The 22,688-nt window shown below is 38.4% G+C and overlaps 1 protein-coding gene across 2 annotated transcripts in view; it reads left to right on the top strand.

The window, feature by feature from the left end:
• STRADB (STE20 related adaptor beta) overlaps positions 1-12,558 on the top strand; it is a 37,031-nt gene extending 24,473 nt beyond the window's left edge. The window contains exons 4-12 of one of the 2 annotated variants that reach the window (XM_032860077.1): positions 3,294-3,393; positions 6,271-6,392; positions 7,329-7,407; positions 8,263-8,386; positions 9,609-9,780; positions 10,072-10,176; positions 10,339-10,583; positions 11,193-11,235; positions 11,724-12,558. In XM_032860077.1, coding sequence (XP_032715968.1) covers positions 3,294-3,393; positions 6,271-6,392; positions 7,329-7,407; positions 8,263-8,386; positions 9,609-9,780; positions 10,072-10,176; positions 10,339-10,583; positions 11,193-11,235; positions 11,724-11,858 — 1,125 coding nt within the window. In that variant the 3' untranslated portion in view covers positions 11,859-12,558. Of the gene's footprint in view, positions 1-3,293; positions 3,394-6,270; positions 6,393-7,298; positions 7,408-8,262; positions 8,387-9,608; positions 9,781-10,071; positions 10,177-10,338; positions 10,584-11,192; positions 11,236-11,723 lie in introns of both variants that reach the window. The other variant, XM_032860076.1, reaches the window with a different exon arrangement.
• Positions 12,559-22,688: the final 10,130 nt, after the last annotated feature.

The following is a 22,688-nucleotide window of genomic DNA, read 5'->3' as shown; positions in this document are numbered from 1 at the left end:
CTTTTTCATTTGAGACATATTCCTCTGTCTCCTCACTTCATCTAACTTTATCTGTTTCTATGTGTTAGAAAAGTCAGCTACTCCATCTTCTCTTTAAAGTAGTGGCCTTCTGAAAAAGAGGTTCTGTAGTACCCTGCTTCAGAACCAAGTGCTTCAGGGGTGTCTCCTATGTGTGTTGTATGTGCTCTGTTGTGGCTGAGCAGTATTTGCCTTTAGCCAGTGCAACTGCAATGGTTCTCTTTGCCCATTGTTGTAAATGGCCAGTTTGGGGCTGCCTTGCTTTTAAGGTGGGTCAGACCAGGCATTTGCCAGTGCTACGGTCACACCCAACTGCAGCGAGCTCTCCCTGTATTATCCCTTGAGAAGCTTTTATTGGTGGGTGGGTGGGTGGCTTGTAGTCAGACCAGATGTTTGCCCCCAGTCACTGCTGGGGGGTACTGTTATCTTCCCCTCTTCCTGTGGCCTGAGTCACTTTGGAGTGGTACTGGTTTCTGTAGACTGCCTGCACAATGCCATTCTGTAACTCTGCCTTGGATGGACTTCTGCTGAAGGCAGGTCTGTGGGAGAATGTGGAGGCCAGGCATGCTGTTAATGAGCTAGGTAGAAAGTGTTCCCAGAGGTGTCCATGTCTCTAGGCTAGGGACTGGGGAGGGAAATGGCTCCTCTTCTCGATCTCTGTTGTTCTTGGAGAAGTTTCCTCAAGATTCCTGCCCCTTCAGACATATGCTGAGATTAGAAAATAAATCTCCTTCCTGTATGCTCCAGGTGTTTTCCAAACTACTGCTTCAGTACTTTATCTTAGCAGCATTGTTTGTTATGCTCTGGCTCTCCCAGAGCTGAGCCCATTATTTTTTAAATTACCAGGCATTAGGTCCCACTGATTGTAAAACCTTATGAAGCCCCTCTGGTTTTCACAGTCACATGTTATGGGGATTCATCTTCCCACTGCGGGTCTCCATGAATGTGTTGCCTGGCGTGGGGTCTGCTCCTCTCTCTTCTCCATGCTTGTACTGTCTGTCCCTCCTGCAGTCTTGTGGGTCCTTGGTTCCAGACCTCAGGTCTTCCCTTCCTACCATTTTTTGGGTGTATCTTCTGTAGGATTAACTGTAGAGAGTCTGCTAGTCTTTAGGTCGTTTTCTGGGTTATTTACACTGATGTGGGTGTTACTTAGGTGTATCTATGGTATGAAGTGAGCTTAGGCTCCTCCTACTCCACCATCTTCCCTGGAAGTCTGACCCTGCCATGATTTTTGCTTTCTAATTCTCTAGTCATCAAATCAAAAAGAGAAGTGAGCTTAGTTGAGGATGATTCACTCTTAGTAAACCTTTGCTGTCTTCTTGTGATTACCATGTTGTTTTCTTAAGTGTCTATAATTCATCTATCTAGTAATTTGATTTTAGACTTTATTGGGCAAGTATATGAAGCCTTACCTCTTTGTAGTTTTCACACTTTTTGAAAATTGGGTCAGTATTTGACTATTTTCATTCTGGTTTCTCTTCTCAGTTCTACTATATTTGCAAACTTAATATCCTACATATAATTGTCTTTGGCCTGTAACTTTGAACCTATGTAAAACACTTTGTTTTAGACTTCAGTTGCTTATTTCCAATATATGTGCCCCTTCTATTTGTCTTTATTTTTTTCTTTTTAAAGATTTTATTTATTTGAGAGAGAGCATGCATGTGCTTGCAGGTCGGGGGAGGGGCAGAGGGGGAGGAAGAGGGAAAGAATCCCAAGTAGACTCTGTGCTAAGCACAGAGCCCAACATGAGGCTTGATCCCATGACCCTGAGACCATGACCTGAACCAAAACCAAGAGTCAGTTGCTCAACCAACTGAGCCAGACAGGCGTTGTGCCCCTTCTGTTTTAAAGAAAACTATTTCCTGGAGTGCCTGGCTGGCTCAGTTGGTAGAGCGTATCACTCTTAATCTCAGGGTTGTGAATTTAAGCCCCATCCATGCTGGGCATGGAGCCTATTTAAAAAAAAAAAAAAAAGGACAACTATTTCCCTAATGGAGTATATGGAAGCAAAGAAAAGGTTGATTAGCTTGATTTCAGTCCATTATCGGGTAACCTATTCCATTTTTCTCTAGCAGTGAGCTGTAAACCTCAGTTCATTTGGTGCTCTAGCCTTCCTGACAGGCTTGTAGTTTATCACTTTAAGATTTTTAAAAATTGTTATATTTTCTTCTTTCTCTTATTTGTATTCTTTAAATCTGAGGTAATTTGAAGACTACCTGTTCTGAAGAAGTGACTTATTTGGATTTCTTTTCTTCACTGGGATTATTTCCGATTGTAATAGTAAGGTTTCTTTTTATAGTCTTTCACCCGTCTTGAATAATATTTACCTTTATTCATCCTTAACTGTGAGCTTCTATTTTTTCGGCTCTTTTAAAAGTTTAGGGACCATGTAGAATCAAGAATATAAGAAGCAGCACAACTCCTACTACACAGTAATATCATTTCTAATCCCTTTCTTCCTTCTACCTTGGAGGCAGTAACAAGATTCTTGCCACCTGCTGGTGCCTATAAAGCCTCCCAAGTGTCTTTGGAGAATGGCTGTCTTTTGGGAGGTCCTCCTGGCTATCGGATGACACTGGTGGTATCGGCCTCTTCTTTCTTCTGTGCGCGTGTTATTTCACTGTGCCTGGGATCTGGTGCAAACCTAAAACTCTGACGCTAAAGCACCCCCGTGAGACCTCGGATCATTGCAGAAGTCTGTACCATATTCTCCCATCTCTTGAGGTTTTTCTTTCTTACCTCCCTTCTGATTGATTTCATCTTGTGAAAAACATCAGTAATTTTAATAGGCTGCAATGTGGAAATTTCTCTTTGATTTATTAACACCTCCCTTAGCTGAGCAGGTACTTATATGTGTAGTAGATATAACTGGCAACCACTTGAAGCAAAAGCAGAAGTACAGAATATTCCACACCAATCCCTGCATTTCTTCCCTTCATGTATTTATTAGGTACCCTGAAGAATTAATAGCTGTTTCTAGCAACTCCTAAAAATGCTTACCAGAGATTGTGCAGGAAAGTATTCTTTGCTATCTATAAATCTGCTTTTCCCACACTCTCCCCCTTTACATGCTGATAGCTTTTTAACCACTTATTAGCAATTTTAAACTCTTTCTAGATCTTGAAACAGTGTCTTAAGCCACCTTCTAGTGCCTTCCTAATGAGCACTTGCATGTTTGAAAATAAAATATCAGTATTTTATATTAGGGTAGAGGACTAAAATGGGGGACCAAAAAAAGTTTATTTTTTTTTCATCTTTTTAAAATAATGCAGGTTGATGCGCCAACCTTTCCCCAATTGCCTCCATCCACTAGAGCAAAGGATGTGATCTGTTCCACCAACGTTTCTCACTATGAACTCCAAGTGGAAATAGGTAATTATCCTGGATTGACCCTTCATCATTAGAAATGAAATTGATGACAAAAAGATTATTTTGGGGGCGCCTGGGTGGCTCAGTGGGTTAAAGCCTCTGCCTTCAGCTCAGGTCATGATCCCAGGGTCCTGGGATAGAGCCCCGCATCCGGCTGTCTGCTCAGCAGGGAGCCTGCTTCCCTTCCTCTCTCTGTGCCTGCCTCACTGCCTACTTGTGATCTCTGTCAAATAAATCAATAAAATCTTTAAAAAAAAAGATTGTTTTGTGGGCAGGTCTTTTTTTTTGTCACATGTAGCATAAAACTAGATGTTAATTGTCTCAGACAGATCTATTAATAGCCATACACATGTGGAACACTTGCTGTGAATAATCACAGATAGCTATTACACACTGCAAACAGATACTATGTTGGAGTCTAGGGATATAAAACCATGTAAAGCACTTGAGGGATCCATATTCTCTCTGGGAAGATGAACAGGCAAGATAGTCTTATTTATGTGCTAGAGGGTACTACAGTAGAGGTGTGTTGTTATGGGAACAGAAAAGATGGCACATCTGACCGTCCATCTTGACTGCACTGAGAATCAAGAAAAGTCACAAAATATAAGCAGGAGCCTGAAAAAAAGAGGAAAAGTTTGCTAAATGTTCTATTCAGGGTTTTTGCTGCAATAACAGAAAACAATCCTGACTAGCTTAAGAGAGGAATATTTTTTGAACAATATTGCTAACTGACACAATTGTTGGCTAGAGAGAGAGACTCGGAAGAAAGTAAGAAAAGCTATGTAACTAGAACCAGAGACAGGACCATGGCATAGGAACAGCCTAGTTAGTGTCCTACCTGTTAGATCACGTACGTCCCAGATACTGGAACACACTGCAGTGAGTTCTGACTGCCTCCGCTTCTGTTTATCACTAATTTCAGCCTTCATTTGGCTAAGCTTAAGCCATTGACCTTCCCATGCCAGTGTCAAGGAGACCAAGAGAAAATAAGGATCTGACACTTCTAAATAGCACTGGTGGAAAATGCCCCCAAATTAGAAAGGGTGTTCACATGGTGTCAATTTAAAAAAGGTTAAAAAAAAATTACTTCAGTAGATGACTGAAGAACACTGGTTAGAAGGGAACTACCCCATAGATGCTCTGTGCCTATAAGTGGGAACAGAGGGAGTGTAGGCAGTGGTAGGAGACCGATCTGGAAAGGGAGGTTTGTAACACACTGTGAAAGATCTCTTACAGTGTATTTAGAAGTTCAGACTCTGACAACTTACCCACTTCATTTCTCAAAACAATTTTGGAATTTACCCTGTCCATGTTTGAGATGCATTGTGGAATGGTGACAACGGTAATAATACCATCTAACAGGCACTGTGCTGAACATTTCACGTGTACTTTCTCATGTCAGCCTCTTACCGCTCCCCATTTGTCTGACGAGGATACTGAGGCTCTGAGAATTTAAGTAACAGCGCTACAGCTAGTGATTTGAAAGCACACCTTTCTGATTGGAGAGGTGCTGCACTGTGGTACCTTTCTATTGATAAAATGCTGAATTTAGAGGGAAAACTGGCAGCATCTTCAGGGAGCAGAGTGGAAGATAGAGATCAGTGATTTACAACTGGAAGGACCATCCGTAGCACCCGAATCTTTGAAAACTGCGGTGCCTATATCCCATCACAGAGCTGTGGAGTCCGAATTTCTGGTGAATGGGACCTAGGTATAGGCTTTTGAAGTATTGTTTTCTCAGTAATTTTGGAGCATGCCTTCGTTGAGAATGCAGGGCATGGTGCGGAAGTCACTGCATGCGACCAGCGACAGAGGATAAGACTTGAACTACGGCAGTCATGCTGACACTGGAGTGAAAAGGGATGGATTTGGGATTAACTTCTTTTCAAAGATAAATGGCACAATTTGGTGACCATGGAGAGAGGGAGGGACTAACATTTATTAGGTGCCTAGTGGTAAGTGCCACTCCAGGTGTTTTAAATTTTAAAGATTGATGACACTAAATGCTGATGAGTATGTTGTAGCTCTTATACGCTGCATGTGGGAATAAAAATAGTTCAGCGCTTTCCAAGCCAGTTTGGCGACTTCTTACAAGGTTAAATATGCATGACCCAGCCCTCGCATTTGCAAGTATTTGCCAAAGAGAAATGAAAACATGTCTACTTAAAGAATATTTTGGCAGCTTTATTTATAGTTACCAAAAGCTGAAAACAACCCAAATATCTATACACTTGAGGATGGATAAATCGTGGTATCTTCATACAGTGGGTTATTGCTGAGCAATAGAAGCTACTGAAACACAGCAATAGGGAACAGTCTCCGAAGCATTATGCTAAGTGTAAGAAGCCTTTCAGGACTGCCTTCTTTATGATACCATTTATATGACAAACAGAAGTCACATCAGTGGTTCAGGGATTGCTGAATAATATTCCATTGTTTGAATTTGCCATAATTTGTTTATCAAGTCCCAATTTGAGCCATTATAATAGATATGTAATAGTATATCAATGGTATGTTAGTATATGTAATGGTGGTTTTAATTTGCATTTCTCTACCCTGAGCATTTTTCATGTGCTTATTAGACATTCCTGTATCTTCTTTTGTGGATTGCCTATTTAATCTTCTGCATATTTTTGAATTTAGTATAGGGTTGCGTAGAATTGTAAGAATTCTATAGAGTTGTAAGAATTTTTTATATTTGCTGGACGTAAACTTGCCAGACATAAGTATCATTAATGCTTTCATTCAGTGGCTTATCTTTTCATTTTCTTAACAGTGTTTTCTTGAAGAGCAGAAGGTTCTAATTTTGATGATGTCCCAGTTACCAGTTTTTTTTTCTTCTTTGGTTGCTAATGTGAGTTTTACATCTGATTATAGGAAGAGGATTTGACAACTTGACAACTGTCCATCTTGCCCGTCATACGCCTACAGGAACACTGGTGACTATAAAAATTACAAATCTAGAAAACTGCACTGATGAACGCCTGAAAGCATTACAGGTAACAATGTGAGAAAAATGATATATTTAATGTCTTTTGACAGGATTACATCTGTAGGAATTTTTCTTCCCCAAATTATAGTTCTTCTGTTAAAGTTAGATTTCTTTCTTCTAATAAACACACAATAACAGAGTCAGAAATAATAGCTGGAAGCCAGATTCATGAAAGAACAAATATATTCAAACTTTGGTAGCTAGTATAAATTCCGTCAAATGAAATCATCTTCAGAATGCTGGTCTGGGGAGTTACAGCGCTGCTAGTCATATAGGGAAATAGAAAAAAACAAAAACAGTTTCTTTTTCATCCAGCTAAACAAAATCAACTTTTGAATTGATGAGTTTTAACAGAATTGCATTTTGGGTATATTATAATACCATCTTCATTGTCACTAATCATTTTCAGTATAAGGAGGGAAGGCATTTTGTTTTGATACTGTGCCAATTTTTTAGGTATTTACATGTACACATATATATTGCTCAGAAAAGAAGATTGAAAGAAATTACAGTGAAATGTTAACAGTGGTTGTCTCTGTGATTTAATGTAAGAAGTGATTATCTTCATAGTTTTATCTATTTTTAAATGTTTCTGTAATAAGAATATAATATAGTTATTAAAAGTACAACTTCAGGAGTCAGACCAAGTTCACATCTCACTTCCACTCCTTTTATTTTGGGCTTTTTGACTTACTTCTAAGTTTCTTATATCCTATTTTTCTCCTGTAAAATAGGAATGATCATATGACATACTTCTTGTCATGGTGGTGACATTTAAAGAGATGGCAGCACTGAGAACAGCGCTTAGTACTAATAAGCTGCGCCGAGTGTTAGCTGCCACCTCTGCTGTTATTTTCATCATAAGGGGGAAAAAAAGTTTTTAAATGTCTTGTCTCTTGTGTGTTTATCCTAGAAGGCAGTGATTCTGTCCCACTTTTTCCAGCACCCCAATATTACAACTTATTGGACTGTTTTCACTGTTGGCAGCTGGCTTTGGGTTATTTCTCCATTTATGGCTTATGGTAAGAAAACTCACCTTAGATAAAATAACTCCTAGTTTAGCCTGGAAGCTATAATTGTAAGGGTGAGTCACTACTTTTAATTTATAAATTATAATTTATAAATCTAGTGGCCATCTAGATTTCATGATAAATTTCTCTATCAGGTTCATGTTGATTTAGGCTTTGGGAAAAAAGCAGAATGGGTCTGATCATCAGTTAAACTACTACTGCTTCCCTAAGAAGTCCATGCCTTTGAACAAATTATCTCCTTCCTTCAGTTTCCTGGCTCTCTATCAATGGAAAGCCACTATAGGTCTTCAAGCAGAATGTTTCTTCACCTATGCATACTATCTCTCTCCCAATTTCTCTCATTGTAAATTACTTATTTTATTGTATGGTAAACATCTGTGTGTGTACCTGTCTCATTTCACTGGACTTGAGCTTCTTGAGGCCAGGATCATGTATTTTTCTTTTTGGTGCTCATATATTTCCTCACACAAAGTGTTCAATAAGTGTATTCAATAAATATAAATGGATTCTAGAGCTTTGATTTTTAGGACAACTTTAGTGAATTGCCTCTGGATTGAAAAATAAATCCACACAACATTTTTCTAGTAATACTGAAAATTGTTAATTTTCTGATCTCTAGATTATCATTAGGTCTTTTTGAAGATTCTTGAAGGAAAATTACCTTTGCATCTTAGGATAGTGGTTAGACTCAAACATAATGGGTGTGTGTGTGTGTGTGTGTGTGTGTGAGAGAGAGAGAGAGAGAGAGAGAGAGTGTGTGTGTTTATGGTTGAAAGAACATTTAAAACTTAGCTGGAAGCAAAATCACTTTCAGTGTTCAATTAAAGATTTCAGGTGTTTCTTTAGGTTCAGCAAGTCAACTCTTGAAGACTTACTTTCCTGAAGGAATGAGTGAAACTTTAATAAGAAACATTCTCTTTGGAGCAGTGAGAGGGTTGAGCTATCTGCATCAAAATGGCTGTATTCACAGGTATTTACTTATTTGTATTTTACAGAATGAAAGGATTTAAGTGGAAGAAATCATTTAAGGAGCTTTTAAGAAGAAAAGTCGAGTGTTAGGAGAGATAGGAAACTCATAAATGAAAATTGAGGAAGGAATGGGCTAGTAGATACAGTAATTGTTTATATTTTATGTTCATTCACAAAAAATGTTCAGACCACATTGTCTTTACCAAATTCTGTGCTCAGTTTCTGGTGGAGCACCTGCCCTCGTGGAACCCTGGGGAATAAGCTGTAGGTGGTGATCCTGGTTGTCTCGTTTGTTTTTCTTTATCTGCTTTTCAGCTCTATGTCATATTTATATCATGTACAAATTGGAACTAAATCTTCCTTTGATTTCTTAAATATTTTGTAGCACATTAAAACTATCATATTAAGTATCAGTTCTCTTATTTTTAAACTATAGAAGCAGAAATAATTGGCTGAATGTTAAAAACATTGTTCTATGATATACTGGGACTTTTTCCCTTTTAATTATTTTTAAATAAATTTTTTTTTTTACTGTTCATTTCAATCTCTTCAAAGCTTTTTTCTTACTACTCATTTTTAGGAACATACTGGTTAACTGAGGAGTTTCAACAAACTGTATTCTAATTAATCAAGGTTTTATTATAATTAACCAAACTGTTGGCCATCCTACTCTGTTAGTTTCCAAATTCACTATTTTGGATGAAAAACAAGGCTCTTGTATAATTTATCTGACAAAGGAAATTTTTATATAAGACATCTGTGTAAATGATGGTAATACCATGAGAGGCTGCCCTTAATTGGATAATAATGCATTTAACTTTAAAGTCTAACCTTATACTTCAAATATTACTTGGTTTTTTAGACTTCTCTTTGGGTATTTTGCAACAGTATCCTAAAATAGTGAAATTAATAATTTGATTCCATTCCTAGTTTGAAAAAAAATATTATCCCTTCCAAATGTAGCTAGCTTTATTTCCCCTTGTTCTAATGTTATATTAAATACTTGAAAGGATTCCTTAATTCCCCAAACATTTCATATGTGGATGTATACATATATATGTATGTATGTGTTTGTGTAAGCACACTTACTTATAAATGTGCTATTTTATAACTTTATAAAGAGTATTTATTTTCCAAGAGAATACATGGATTTGTTCTGACCAGATTTTTTATTCTTCATTGGCCAATTTCCTAGTATTTAGGATTGTTTCTTTTTGTTCTAGGAGTATTAAAGCCAGCCATATCCTCATTTCTGGTGATGGCCTAGTGACCCTCTCTGGCCTGTCCCACCTGCATAGTTTGGTTAAGCACGGACAGAGGCATAGGGCTGTGTATGATTTCCCACAGTTCAGCACATCAGTGCAGCCGTGGCTGAGCCCAGAACTACTGAGACAGGTCAGGTGTGGCCTTCGTTTTGGGTTGTCTGTGCATCTTGAGTGTCTTCTGAGCTTGACTAAAAGACAATTGTGCCCTTAGACTGGATTGGTGAATGGCCTACTGTGAAACTTTTTTCCTCTTTCTTGTCAAAATTATTATGTTAGGGATTTTAAAATGTTTATACCACATAGGTATATCTTGATTTCTCACGAGTTTTTTCCATTGTTCAACATCCTTTCTCAAAACACATTTATATAACTTTTTATTAAGTTAATTTCACTAAAGGACTTCAAATTAATTGTTCTACAGGATTTACATGGATATAACGTAAAGTCAGATATTTACAGTGTTGGGATTACAGCATGCGAATTGGCCAGTGGGCAGGTACCTTTCCAGGACATGCATAGGACTCAGGTAAATGCTACTAAAAGCCCCAAACTACCTTTCTTTCATAAGATCCCTTATATTCAATCTAGATAATTTCTGTTAAACATCTTTGCTCTTAGAATCTTTATTGTTGTTGTTGTTTTAATGTTTTCTCTGAAAAGGGTTGAAGGAATTTTTTCTTTCTTTTAGATGTTGTTACAGAAACTGAAAGGTCCTCCTTATAGTCCATTGGATGTTAGTATCTTCCCTCAGTCAGAATCCAGAATGAAGAATTCCCGATCAGGTGTAGACTCTGGGATTGGAGAAAGTGTACTTGTCTCCAGTGGAACTCGCACAGGAAATAGTGACAGATTGCAAACTCCATCCTCAAAAACTTTCTCTCCTGCCTTCTTTAGCTTGGTCCAGCTCTGTTTGCAACAAGATCCTGAGAAAAGGTAATATTGGCCACTTGTTAATCGCATCAAAGTTATATATTTTATAGAAGCTTTGTGGTATTCCCTTCCCACCAAACTTAAATCTCTTCTATCAGTCTTTTGATCAAAAAATTACAGTCTAATCCAGAAAATAGCAATGCTAAAAACAAGTAAAGGCAAGGAGCAAACAGAAAGAGTACTGGAGCTGAAATCAGAAGACTTGGTCTCTGGTCTTGTAAAAATCAGTTCATCTTTCTGAACATTAATTACTGCATTTATGTTAATACATTTTAGAAACTTCCAAGTAGTACAAAAATGTTAGTTGTTGCCATAATAATAGTATAAATTATTATCATAACTACATATTAGTATTTCAGAAATAAAATGTGTCTTATTTATCTTTTTTTAGGCTCTTAATGCCTAGCATACTTCCTTATAATTAGTAAGTGCCCAATAAATGTTATTTTTCAAATTAATTCTTCCCATTTCAAGGTTGAAACTAAGAATTGGACTTCAGTTTTTTAGTATTGGGTTTTATAGCTCTAAAACTAATTTCTAATATATTTTTATACCTAAAAAATACACATTCTAATACAAGGGTTTTTTTTACAACCTTTAAAAAAATTTCAGACCATCTGCAAGCAGTTTATTGTCCCATGTTTTCTTCAAACAGGTAAGCTGATCTATCTTCTGTTGTCTAGATGTTTTTCAGTACTATTAAAAATTCATTTCATTTTGTTTGCTTAGTGGGACAGTTTGATAGCCCAGATTTTTAATAATTATTCCCTTACAAAGTAAAGTTAAAAACAAGAAAACTTTTTTGGTAGTGCAATTATAGACTTTCTAAAATACGTCCATTCTGCAAAATAAAATGAGTAAAAACAGAATATTATTAAATGCTACTATGCCCGCAATTAATGTTTTGATTAGAGACATTTTAGTTTTTTCTATTGACTAGAGATGATGAAGGGGCAAAATAATTCTGATAAAAGTTCATTTGGTTATTACTTCTCCTGTTTTCAGATGATCAAAGGCATTTTTAGTGAAAATAACCAAAAACAATTTTAAACACTTTTTACATTTTAAAAAGTCATTTATTTCTAACATAGTTACTATATTGAATTTATGTGCCAATACCCTTATTTTGAGTTTCTTTAACAGATGAAAGAAGAAAGCCAGGATTCAATACTTTCACTGTTGCCTCCTAAGCCATCAATAGCACTGTCTCCAGTGTCACCTTGGACTGAGCCAGAATGTGATTTTCCTGATGAAAAAGACTTGAGCTGGGAATTCTAGGGCTGCCAAATCCTTTATGTCCTAGATACTTGACACTTTCTCCCTGCTGCTTTTCTTCTGTATTGCTAGGTACAAATACTAGAATTATACTTGAAAATACAGTTGGTGCACTGGATTCCATTGTTTAAAACCACTCTGTTCAAAGGAACATGAGTTCATAGCCTATTTGGTTAACTCAGAGTTCTAGTATAACTCCAGGAAAACTTCATAATTATGAATCTAGCTACATTTAGTGTCATCTGTTCTCAATTGTTTTTTCCCCAAGCTGTGACTAACTCCCCTTCTTGATCTTTCAATATAATTTTTGAGCCAGTTAATTTTTTCAGCATTTTGTTGCCCTCAGGGGAAAGAGCCCTGAGAGGACAGTGCTTCCAAGTACATTTTTTACTTCCAGTTTCTCTAGCCTTTTTGATCAGCTGTTGTTAGACCAACAGGCTAGTTTATCCTGGCATCAAAACGCTTTTTTGATAGAGGGAAAAAATGTTTATACTTTTTCATTTTAGTCTGTTGATACTTACGGTAATATAAAACTGAGCCTCACATTAAATGATTCACTTGAAATATATAGGGATGTTGTAATTTGCTCTCTCTTTTTTTTTTTTCATAAAAGAGGCTAAAGTGACACTTTTCTACTTCTGTAAATTATAGATCCTAAATTCATGCACCCCGTGGGAGCTCAATAAAGATTTATTGAATTGAAGTTATGCTTTGATTTTTCTGTGATTTGACAAAGCTAAAACACAAAATTATAATTTGTTTTGCCAAGGAAAGCCCCTTCTCAAATAGATTTATTTACATAACATACATGAATTGGAGACAACCTGGTATGTATTCAATGAGGCAGAAGATGTTCTGGCACTTCATATGATTATTCTTGCTCCTGTAGGGGATACAGAATTTAAGGATGTACCTTATTAGCAAAAAAGAGAGATGTGTCTCAAAGAGTATATAGTTTAAAGTGTGGTAAATTGGGGCCTACCTCAGTTAATGAATTGTCTTATTGAACATTACATTAAAAATTCAGATTATTGTCTTGACTAAAGAATTAAACCAATGAGACAAATAATGCAAAAATGAACAATTTGAAACACAAACCTTTTCATGTGTATTGGCCAGCTCTCCTCAAGAATGTTTAAGTTACTCCATCAAGTAAGCCATGCCGAGGTGGAAGAGGGAGAGGACAGGAATACTGTTTGAGGCCCTGAGATCACCTGTAGTGGTGGGGGCTGTAGTTCATTCCACTAACCCCCTCCTGTTTCCTCTAGGCAAGAGAGCTAACAGGAACCATAAAACCTAGGTGGACAGTTAGTTACAAAGGTGGAGTCTGGAAGCCACAAAGCAGTGCCGCTCAGATCTCCTGTATATTAGAGGAGTATTAGAGTTCTCAAAAGAAACAGTTCTTTGGTTCAATAAGAACCAATAAGATACTTTTTATTAGGAATAAATTTGGCTGATACTTTTATGGAGACTAACAAGTCACAAGATCTGCAAGGTGAATGGGCATCCTGGAGACCCGGGAGAATGAATGATCTAGTTCCAGTCCAAAGGCTGGCTTGCTAAAGACTCAGAAAGAGCTGATGTTTGAGTCCAAAGGCAGGAAAAACCTGATGCCCCATTTGAAGACAGTCAGGCAGAAGGAATTATGTCATACTCAGGCAAGAGTCAGCCTAGTCTTTGAGAGTCAGAACAACGTCTCTGTTCTATTCAGGTCTTCAACTGATGAGGCCCACCCACATCAAGGAAGGCAGTCTGCTCTATTCAGTCTACAGATTTTGTCAATTTCCTCAAAAAACTTCCTCACAGAAATAGCCGGAATAATGTTTGACCAAATAAATGGACTTCCTGCGGCCCAGCTAAATTGACACTTGAAATAGACCATCACAGTAGATATTGATAGCTTCATCCTGAGATCACTTGCTTTAAATTTTGCACCATAGGCTCTTTGCTTGTTGTATTCATTTTCTATCTCTGATGTAACAAATTACCTACAAATTTAGTGGCCTAAAACAATAGAAACTTATTTTCTTACAGTTCTAACCATCAGAAATTTCAAATGGGTTGAGAGGGTCATATTCCTTCTAGGAGCCCCAGGGAGAAATCTGCCTTTGCCAATTTCTAGAAACTGCCTGCCTGCCTTTGGACCAACATTATTACAGCTTTTGTTTCAGTGATCACATCTCTGACTGACCCTTCTGCCTCTCTCTCGTACTGACTCTTCTTTGGGCCTACTCCAAAAATGCAAGATAATCTCCCCAACTCAAGATCCTTAATTTAATCACAGCATCAAAGTCTCTTTTGCCATGTAAGGTAACATAATCACAGGTTCCGGGAATTAGGATGTGGATATATTTGGGATGAGGGGGGAGGAGAGTCATTATTCTGCCTTACAGCTTGTGTCTAAATTCATCTTGCTGTCTGCTTTCTGAAGGACCACACTAGTACAGTAACCTTGGCTTCTATAATACTTCCACCGGACAGCACTTACAGAACAAATACTTGCATATTTATGTCCCCAGTAGACTGTGGACTCCTTGGGAATATTGTCTGATTCACTACTATATTCCTAGTGTTCAGCAAAGTGTTTGGCATATTGTAGACATTTAATATCTGTTTAAGGAATTCTTCCTTGAATAAAGGTTATGAGGGTTTTTTGTTTTAAAAAGAAGGACTTGAAGAAATATGAGAGATGTCCATGGTAATTTTGATTTCTATGGAAATTTTTGACTCTTGATATGTTATAATATTGCCACTATGTTACAATATTGCCTTTAGAAGTTTAGTAAGGTAAAGGGACTTCAGTTTTCATTTAGTAAATATGTCCTTGACTACAAGCCAGTTCAGTAGTTTTCCTCAAGTACTGCTGGTCAACTGCCTGTTAATTCTCAAATCCATTTATTCATTCTTCTCCTCTTCTGCTTCATTGAGAACTACATTTCCCATGCATCCTCACTCTCTGGTTTCCAGGGAGGCACCATTGGAAGATCAGAGTATAAGAGGAGACAGGAGAAATGTATTTATTTCTTACCTTTCGTCCCAATTCCCTGTTTTTTTGTGTGCTGTCTCTGGCAGCAGCTGTAACTTCCTTGTCTTCTGGCTTTAGGACTCTGTCACACCACTTCTTGCTGTCCCTTCCATCTGAGGGCTGGTGTCACTTCCTGCTCTTGCTAATCTTTGGATTGCCTCACCATCCCTTTTGGTTTCTCAGCCTTAGTTCCATCACCAATGAAAGCAGCTCCCTGTGTTCCTTCTACTTGAAAGATGCACAGTTACTTTCCCAATTACACTCTGATTAATACACATACTAACAACCTTAAAGACTACCAGAAATTCTTGGTCTCCAAAAAAAAAAAAAAATTACTGCCTCTTGATTATACCATTAAATGAATGATCAAGAACCCATTTTCCAATTCTATTTAAGCCCCATAGTCTTTATGATTTATGGTAGAAAATTTGAAACTGACCAATATTCTGTAAATTGAAGTTTTTCTCAAGAGTGAACCAAAGTTTGACAAGATACAAATATTGTACTTGATAAGAATAGAACATATAGGAACCTGGGAAGATGGTGGACTAGGAGGATCCTAAGCTCAGCTTTTCCCATGGATACATCTAGATAACAGCCACATAAGTTCACCTAACCTCCAAAACAGCCCAGGCTGGTAGAACAGGCCCTCCATAGAGAGGAGGCCACAAGGAAAAAGGGAGGGACACCACAGGCATAGAGGACCACACTTCAGGCACCCAGACACCGGGGCCCTGCACTAGGAAGATGAGTTACCACAACATCTGGCTTTGAAAAGCCGTGGGGCTTAACTTGATGAGTTTACAATCAGCCGGGCTTAACTCCTGGTACTTTACAGATCAGTGGGCTTAGACCTGGGAGAGCAAGAGGGTGGCAGGAGACTTGAGTACCCACCCTTAAGGTATGCCATAACAAACAACCCTACTGAGATACAGCATAGAAGCAGCAGTTTGAAAAGTGCCTGGGTACACAGGAAAGAGATTTATTTGCTAATCTCAGAACATATGCTGGAGAGGTAAGAATTTTGAGAAGACTTGTTCAAGGGCAAAAGAGCTGGCAGGAATATTTCTTCACTGCCCTTCAGCCTAGATAGCTGGACATCTACAGGAAACAGCATGAACACTCTCCACCTAGCTTGCTAACGCACCACACTCTGCCCTTACTTTCTCCTGTGGATCCACCCCCATTCAACCTATGCCACCTGGGAAGAGTCTCTCCAAAATGACTCCCGCAATGTCACATCCTGCAGGCAGCCCCCGCAGTGACCAGTGCCATTCAAAGTTACTCCTACCCTGGGGAGAGGGGAGAAGATAACCATACACACCAGTGTAGCCCCAACAGTGAGCTGGAGCCAGACATCTAATCTGAATGCCATCACCACCCACAAATAGGGGACAACTCAGGGAGCATGCCCCACAGTTTCATGCAACCCTTAACCCCAGCAAATGGGCTGAGGGCAAGCATCCAGTCCAATCCAACTATATGCCCAATGCAGCTCCAGATTGGCCCCTTAACAGCACAGGGACCAAACTCTGCCCACAACAAGCAAAGAGAGCCATTGCAGAAGGCAAATGTGGCTTAATCCTAACAGTAGAGTGCATACAACTACACAGAGGAGAAACCCTTGAAGCTCCTTGTTCTGATGAACAGGGGACATTGCACTACAGGACCTCTTCTTCGAAAGGCCACTACTTCGAAGATAAAGAGATGAAGCTGACTTTCCCAATACATAGAACAGAGAGAGAGAGAGAGAGACAAAATGGTGTGGAGTGGGGGGGTCAGTGGGGAGAGGACTGTGCCCCAAATGAAGGAACGAGGCAAGCTCACAACCAAAGAGCTAAATGAGATGGATATAAGCAATATGCCAGATAGAGAATTCAAGGGAATGGTCATAAAGATAATTGACATGCAAAAAGTGAGGAGGATCTCAATGAGAGCCTCAACAAAGAGATAGAAAAAAAAAAAAAACAACAACAATTGGACATGAACTCAAAAACTAAAAAATAGAGAAAAATAGTAGACTAGAGAATGCAAAACAGATCAGCAAGTTGGAAGACAAAGTAATGGAAAGTGATCAAGCTGAATAGCAAAAAGAAAATAGAATCATAATAAATGAAAATAAGTTAAGGAACTCAGCAACACCATCAAGTATAATAACATTTGCATTGTAGGGATCCCAAAAGAAGAAGAAAGAGAAAAGAGGGAAGAAAATTTATTTGAAAATTTGCTGAAAACTTCCCTAATCTACGGAAGGAAACACATCCAGAAACAGGAGGCACAGAGAGCCCCCTATAAAATAAACTCAAGGAGGGCCACACCAAGACACAATAAAATGGCAAAGTAGTGATAGAGAATTTTAAAAACAAAAGAAAACAGTTACATACAAGGGAAACTCCATAAGGCTAACTTCTGATTTTTCAGCAGGAACTTTACAATCACAAGAGAGTAGAATGATATATTGAAAGTGCTGAAAGAAAAAAAGCCTGCAACCAAAAATACTCTATCCAGTAAGATTATCATTCAGAACGGAAAGAGAAAGGAATTCTCACTAAAGCAGCCTAATAAGAAATGTTAAAAGGAAGTAATTATTTCAGGGGAAGGAAAAAAACATAAACAGGAGTAAGACAATTAGAAAAGGTAAAAACTCCATCGGTACATACAAACATAATAAAGGTAGTAGATAAATCATTTATAAGATCAGTACAGAGGACTTCTGGCAAAGATGGGGGAGTATGAGGTCCCTAAACTCACCTTTCCCATGGATACAATTAGATAACACTCGTCAGTATAACCCAGAAAAAGACCAAAACACTGAGAATAACTCCACAACTAAATGTAGAGAAGAGGCCATATTCTTACCAGAGATAGGGTGGGGAGTTAAACACTGCAGGTCTGCCTGCCTGCCAGAGGTAGGGAGCTACAGGTGCAGACCAGGGCAAGAAACAGACCACACACAGAGGAAGTGCACAGAGAAGAAAAATCACCTGAGCAATTGGCTTCGAAAATTAGAGGGGCCAAATTCTGTGAGTTAAAACCAGTGAGACTTAAAAGCTGCAACTTTAGAAATCAGTGGTCTTAGCTCTGGGACAGCCCTGAAGGTGATAGAAAGCTGAGACCCTATGCTTAAAGAGATAGCATGACACACAGCCTGCAGAGACACAGTTTAGAACCAGTAGTTTGAAAAATGCCTGGAACATATAGGAGGGAAAGTTATTGGCTAATGTCAGAGTCTACTGGGGGACTTTTTCATTAACAAAGGAGCAGGCAAGCACCCTTTCCCTCCCCTGTCCCCCAGCATAAACACATAGCCACCTGTGGGAATGAGCCTTCACTACCTAAATTGCTTAAACTGCGTCCCCCTCCCTTGTGCTTCTGTGGATCTGCCCCTTCCACCGAGGCCTACCTGAGCCCTGGTGTTGCAGTTGCCCTCCCCAACAAGACCAGCATGCAAACCTTGCCAACATCATATCTCCTGACTGTGCCCTTTGCAGGGCCTTTAGCCTGGTGGCAGCAGCTTGTCAACTTCTGGGGAAGATGCACGTACCTTGTTAAAAGTGCACCCACCCCCATGCATGCTTTACAGAGCAGCCTTGGGTGCCCTTATTTCTGCAGCACCTGCATGTCCCCTATGGAAGAGGACAAGTGCCATCTTGTTAAAAGTGCACATACCACCTAATCCCTTGAAGAACAGAAGATATAGCTGAGTCTCCTACTACACAAAAATAGACACAGAGAGTTAGGCAAAATGAGGAGACAGAAGAATATGCCCCAAGTGAAAGAATAGGAAAAATCACAGCAAAAGGCCTAAGTGAAACAGATATAAGTAATATGCCTTTAAATTTAAAGTAATGATCATAAAGGTACTCATGGGACTTGAGAAGAGTAGAGGACATCAATGAGACCCCTAACATACAGATTTTTAAAAAGTCAGAGACAAAGAACACAATAATTGAAACTTAAAATATACTAGATGGAATAAATAGCAAGCTAGAAGACCCAGAACAAATGAGTAACCTGGAGGACAGAGTTATGGAAAGAAATCAAGCTAAGCAGGTAAGAAAAAAATTATGCAAAATGAGAACAGACTTAGGGAACTCAATGACTCTTTCAAGCATAACAACATTATAGGGATTATAGTGATCCCAGAAGGAGAAGAAACAGAAAAGGGAGCAGAAAATTTGTTTGAAGAAATAACACCTGGAAACTTCCCAAATTTGGGGAAGGAAACAGAAATTCAGATTCAAGAGGCACAGAGATGCCCACCCCCAACAAAATCAACCCTAAGAGGTCTACACTAAAAACACATAGTAATTAAAATGGCAAATAAAGCAGGGATAAAGAATTTGAAAAGCAGAAAGAGAAAAGAAAACAGTTACATACAATGGGAACTCCATAAGGCTATCAGTGGTTTTTCAATAGAAATTTTGCAGGCCAGAAGGGAATGGGCATGATATATTCAAAGTGCTGAAAGGAAAAAATCTGCAGCCAAGAATACTCTATCCAGCAAGACAACCATTCAGAATATTGGGTGTCCCAGACAAACAAACGTTAAAGGAGTTCATGATCACTAAACCAGCCCTACAAGAAGTGTTAAAGGGAACCCTTTGGGGTAGAAAGGAAAGACCATATGTAAGAGTAAGAAAAAGAAGCACAAAAGCAGGAAAAATAAGTGAATCTGTAAAAATCAGTCAAGGAACTCACAAAATGAAGTATGGTACCGTATGCCTAAAATACAGAGAGAAGAGTAAAAAAATGGATTCAAATTTAAGCAACCATTGCTTAATATAGACTGCTATATGTAGATGTGATTTACAAACCTAATGGTAACCACAAATAAAAAACCAATAACAAATATGCAAGAGAGAAAGGAATCCAAGTTTATCACTAAAGAAAGCCAACTTACAGTTAAAAAAGAGAGCAAGAGAAGAAAGGAATAGAGAAGATCCATAAAAACAAACATAAATAACAAAATGGCAATTAATACCTATCAATAATTACTTTGATGGCAAATGGACTACACAATCAAAAGACATAGGGTGATAAAATAGATAAAAACACAAGACCATTTATGTTGCCTACAAGACAATCACTTCGTATCTAAAGACACATGCAATTGAAAGTGAGGGGATGGAGAAACATTTATCATGCAAATGGATATGAAAAGAAAGCTGGGGTAGCAATACTTAGACAAAACTGACTTCAAAACAAAGACTGTAACAAGAGACAAAGGATACTATATAATCACTAAGGGGACAAGAAGACATACAATTGTAAATATTTTTTCAAACAACATGAGAGCACCAAAACACATAAAACAGTTAATAATGTAAAGGAACTGACAACAATACAATAATAGTAGAGGACTTTAACACCCCACTTAAATCAATGGACAGATCATCTCAACAGAAAATCAACAAGGAAAGAGTGGTTTTGAATGACATACTGGAAAAGATAAACTTAGTAGATACACTCAGAACATTTCATCCTAAAACAGCACAATACACATTCTTTCCAAGTGCACATGGAATATTCTCCAGATCAGATCACATATAAGGTGACAAAATAAGTCTCAACAATTTCAAAAAGATCAGAGTTACACCATGCATCTTTTCTGACCACAATGCAATGAAATTAGAAATCACAAGAAAAAAATCTTGTGAGCACCAATATATGGAGGTTAACATGCTGCTAAATGATGAATAGGTCAACAAAAATAAATCAGGAGGTATAAACAACAACATCAACAAAAAAACCATGGAGGAGGGAGTCCAAGATGGCAGAGGAGTAGGAGACCTTAATTTTGTGTAGTCCCAGGAATTCAGCCAGATAGCTATCAAACCATAGGGAACATCTGCAAACTCAAGCAGAAATCAAAGAAAAGAATAACTGCAACCCTGTGAATAGAAAAGCAACCACTTTCTGCAAGGTAGGAGGTGTGAAGTGAATCTGAAATGCTATATCAGAAGATAGACCATAGGAGGGAGCCTCCATCAGCTGGCTACTGGCCAGTGATAGAGCACCATAGCACAAAATCAGAAATTTTAGAAGTCTTTTCCAGTGAGGGACCTTGCTCAGGTGGCTAAGCAGGGAGTGGAACCTTCCCTGGGACTCTGTGGTCACAGGATCTTCAGGGTCACAGGAAGATAGGGTGCCTGAGTGCAGCAGAGATCCCAGGTATTGGCATGGGGGAAGCCAGCTGCAAAGAATAAGCCTGGGAGTGGGCTCTCAGCTTGGGTTTGCCATAACCATGATCTGTAGCACAGTCACGCCACTGTTCTCTAATAGGGGCCCAAGAAGCGGCAGAACTGGGGAGATCCCCCCTCTTCCCCTGGGAGAAGCAACATGGGAGCATGCTGTAGGAGTCTGCTGGGTTTGGAAACTCCAAAAGGGCTCATGTGCCTGAAACAGAAATGCTTGGTCATGGGCAGGGTGAGCACAGAGTGCAGATGGAGACCAGGGAGACAGGAGTGAGTGACTGCTTTTCTCTGAGGGCTCATTGAGGAGTGGGGCCCCAAGCAATCGGCTCTGGCCAAGATTGGGATGCCACCATTTTCATTCTCATCCTCTAAAGCTGCGGGGAGAGCCTTCACGGAACAAAAGGTACCGAGAGCAAACCCGAGCAGATTACTTAGCCTGGCCCCTGGCAAGGGCAATGCAGTTCCACCTGGGGCAAAGAAAATTGAGAATCAATGCAACAGGCCCCTCCCCCAGAAGATCAGCAAGAACATCCAGCCAAGACCAAGTTTACTGATCAATGAGAACTGAAAAACTCCAGCGCTAGGGGAATGCAGCACATAGAACTCATAGCTTTTTCTCTATGATACTTTAGTCTTTCAGCTTTTTTAAATTTTATTTTTAAAATTATTTTTCTTTCCTTTTTCAACCTTATTTTATCAACTCCTTTTTAAAAATCATTTTTAGTTTTCATTTTTACAGTCACATTCTATCCCTTTATTATATTTAATCATATTTATTTATTTAATTCTTTAAAATTTTGGGATGTAGTTTCTTCTAACAGACCAAAATATACCCCAAATCTAATGTATGACTCTGTTCTATTCACCTGCCTGATCATATTCTTTTTCTTCCTTTTTTTGTTTTATTAGTGTTTTATAATTTTCATCTTTACAGTCTATTCTTTCAGTGCACTTAATTTTATTTTTGTACATATATGTTTTTCTTTCTTTACAATTTTGAGATGTAATTTCTTCTAACAAACTGACCAAAATACACTTATGAGATAGTGTATTGCTCTGTTCTGTTCACCAATCTGTTTATATCCCTTCTTTTGGTTGTTGTTGCTTTCTCTTTTGTTTTTTCTTGTTTTTTGATTTCCCATTTTTACAGTTATATTCTATCCTTTCACTGTATTTATTTTTGTACATATACAAGTTTTTCTTTCTTTACAATTTTAGGAATCTAGTTTTCTTTAAAAAAAAAAAAGACAGGAAAAAATACACACAGAATCTAGTGTATTATTCTATTCTGCTCACTTGCCTGATTTTTAAAATATTCTATTTTTATTTTTTCCCTGTTTCAGGTCTCTTCTGATGTGTTTAGTGTATATTTCTCTGGGGTCATTGTTGCCATTTTAGTATTTTGTTCTCTCATTCATCTATTCTTTTCTGGAAAGAATGACAAGATGGAAAAACTCACCTCAAAAAGGAGAACAAGAGGCAGCACTGACTGCCAGGGACCTAATCAATATGGACATTAGTAAGATGTCAGAACCAGAGTTCAGAATAATGATTATAAAGATCCCAGCTGGGCTTGCCAAAAGCATAGAAGACACTAGAGAATCCCCTTCT

The sequence above is a fragment of the Lontra canadensis genome, unplaced genomic scaffold (genome assembly GCF_010015895.1).
Source record: "Lontra canadensis isolate GAN:19392208 unplaced genomic scaffold, GSC_riverotter_1.0 scaffold18, whole genome shotgun sequence".
In the NCBI taxonomy this organism is placed as follows: domain Eukaryota; kingdom Metazoa; phylum Chordata; class Mammalia; order Carnivora; family Mustelidae; genus Lontra; species Lontra canadensis.
Note: the sequence above shows the minus strand (reverse complement) of the source record. Positions and strands in the feature narration are given on the sequence as shown.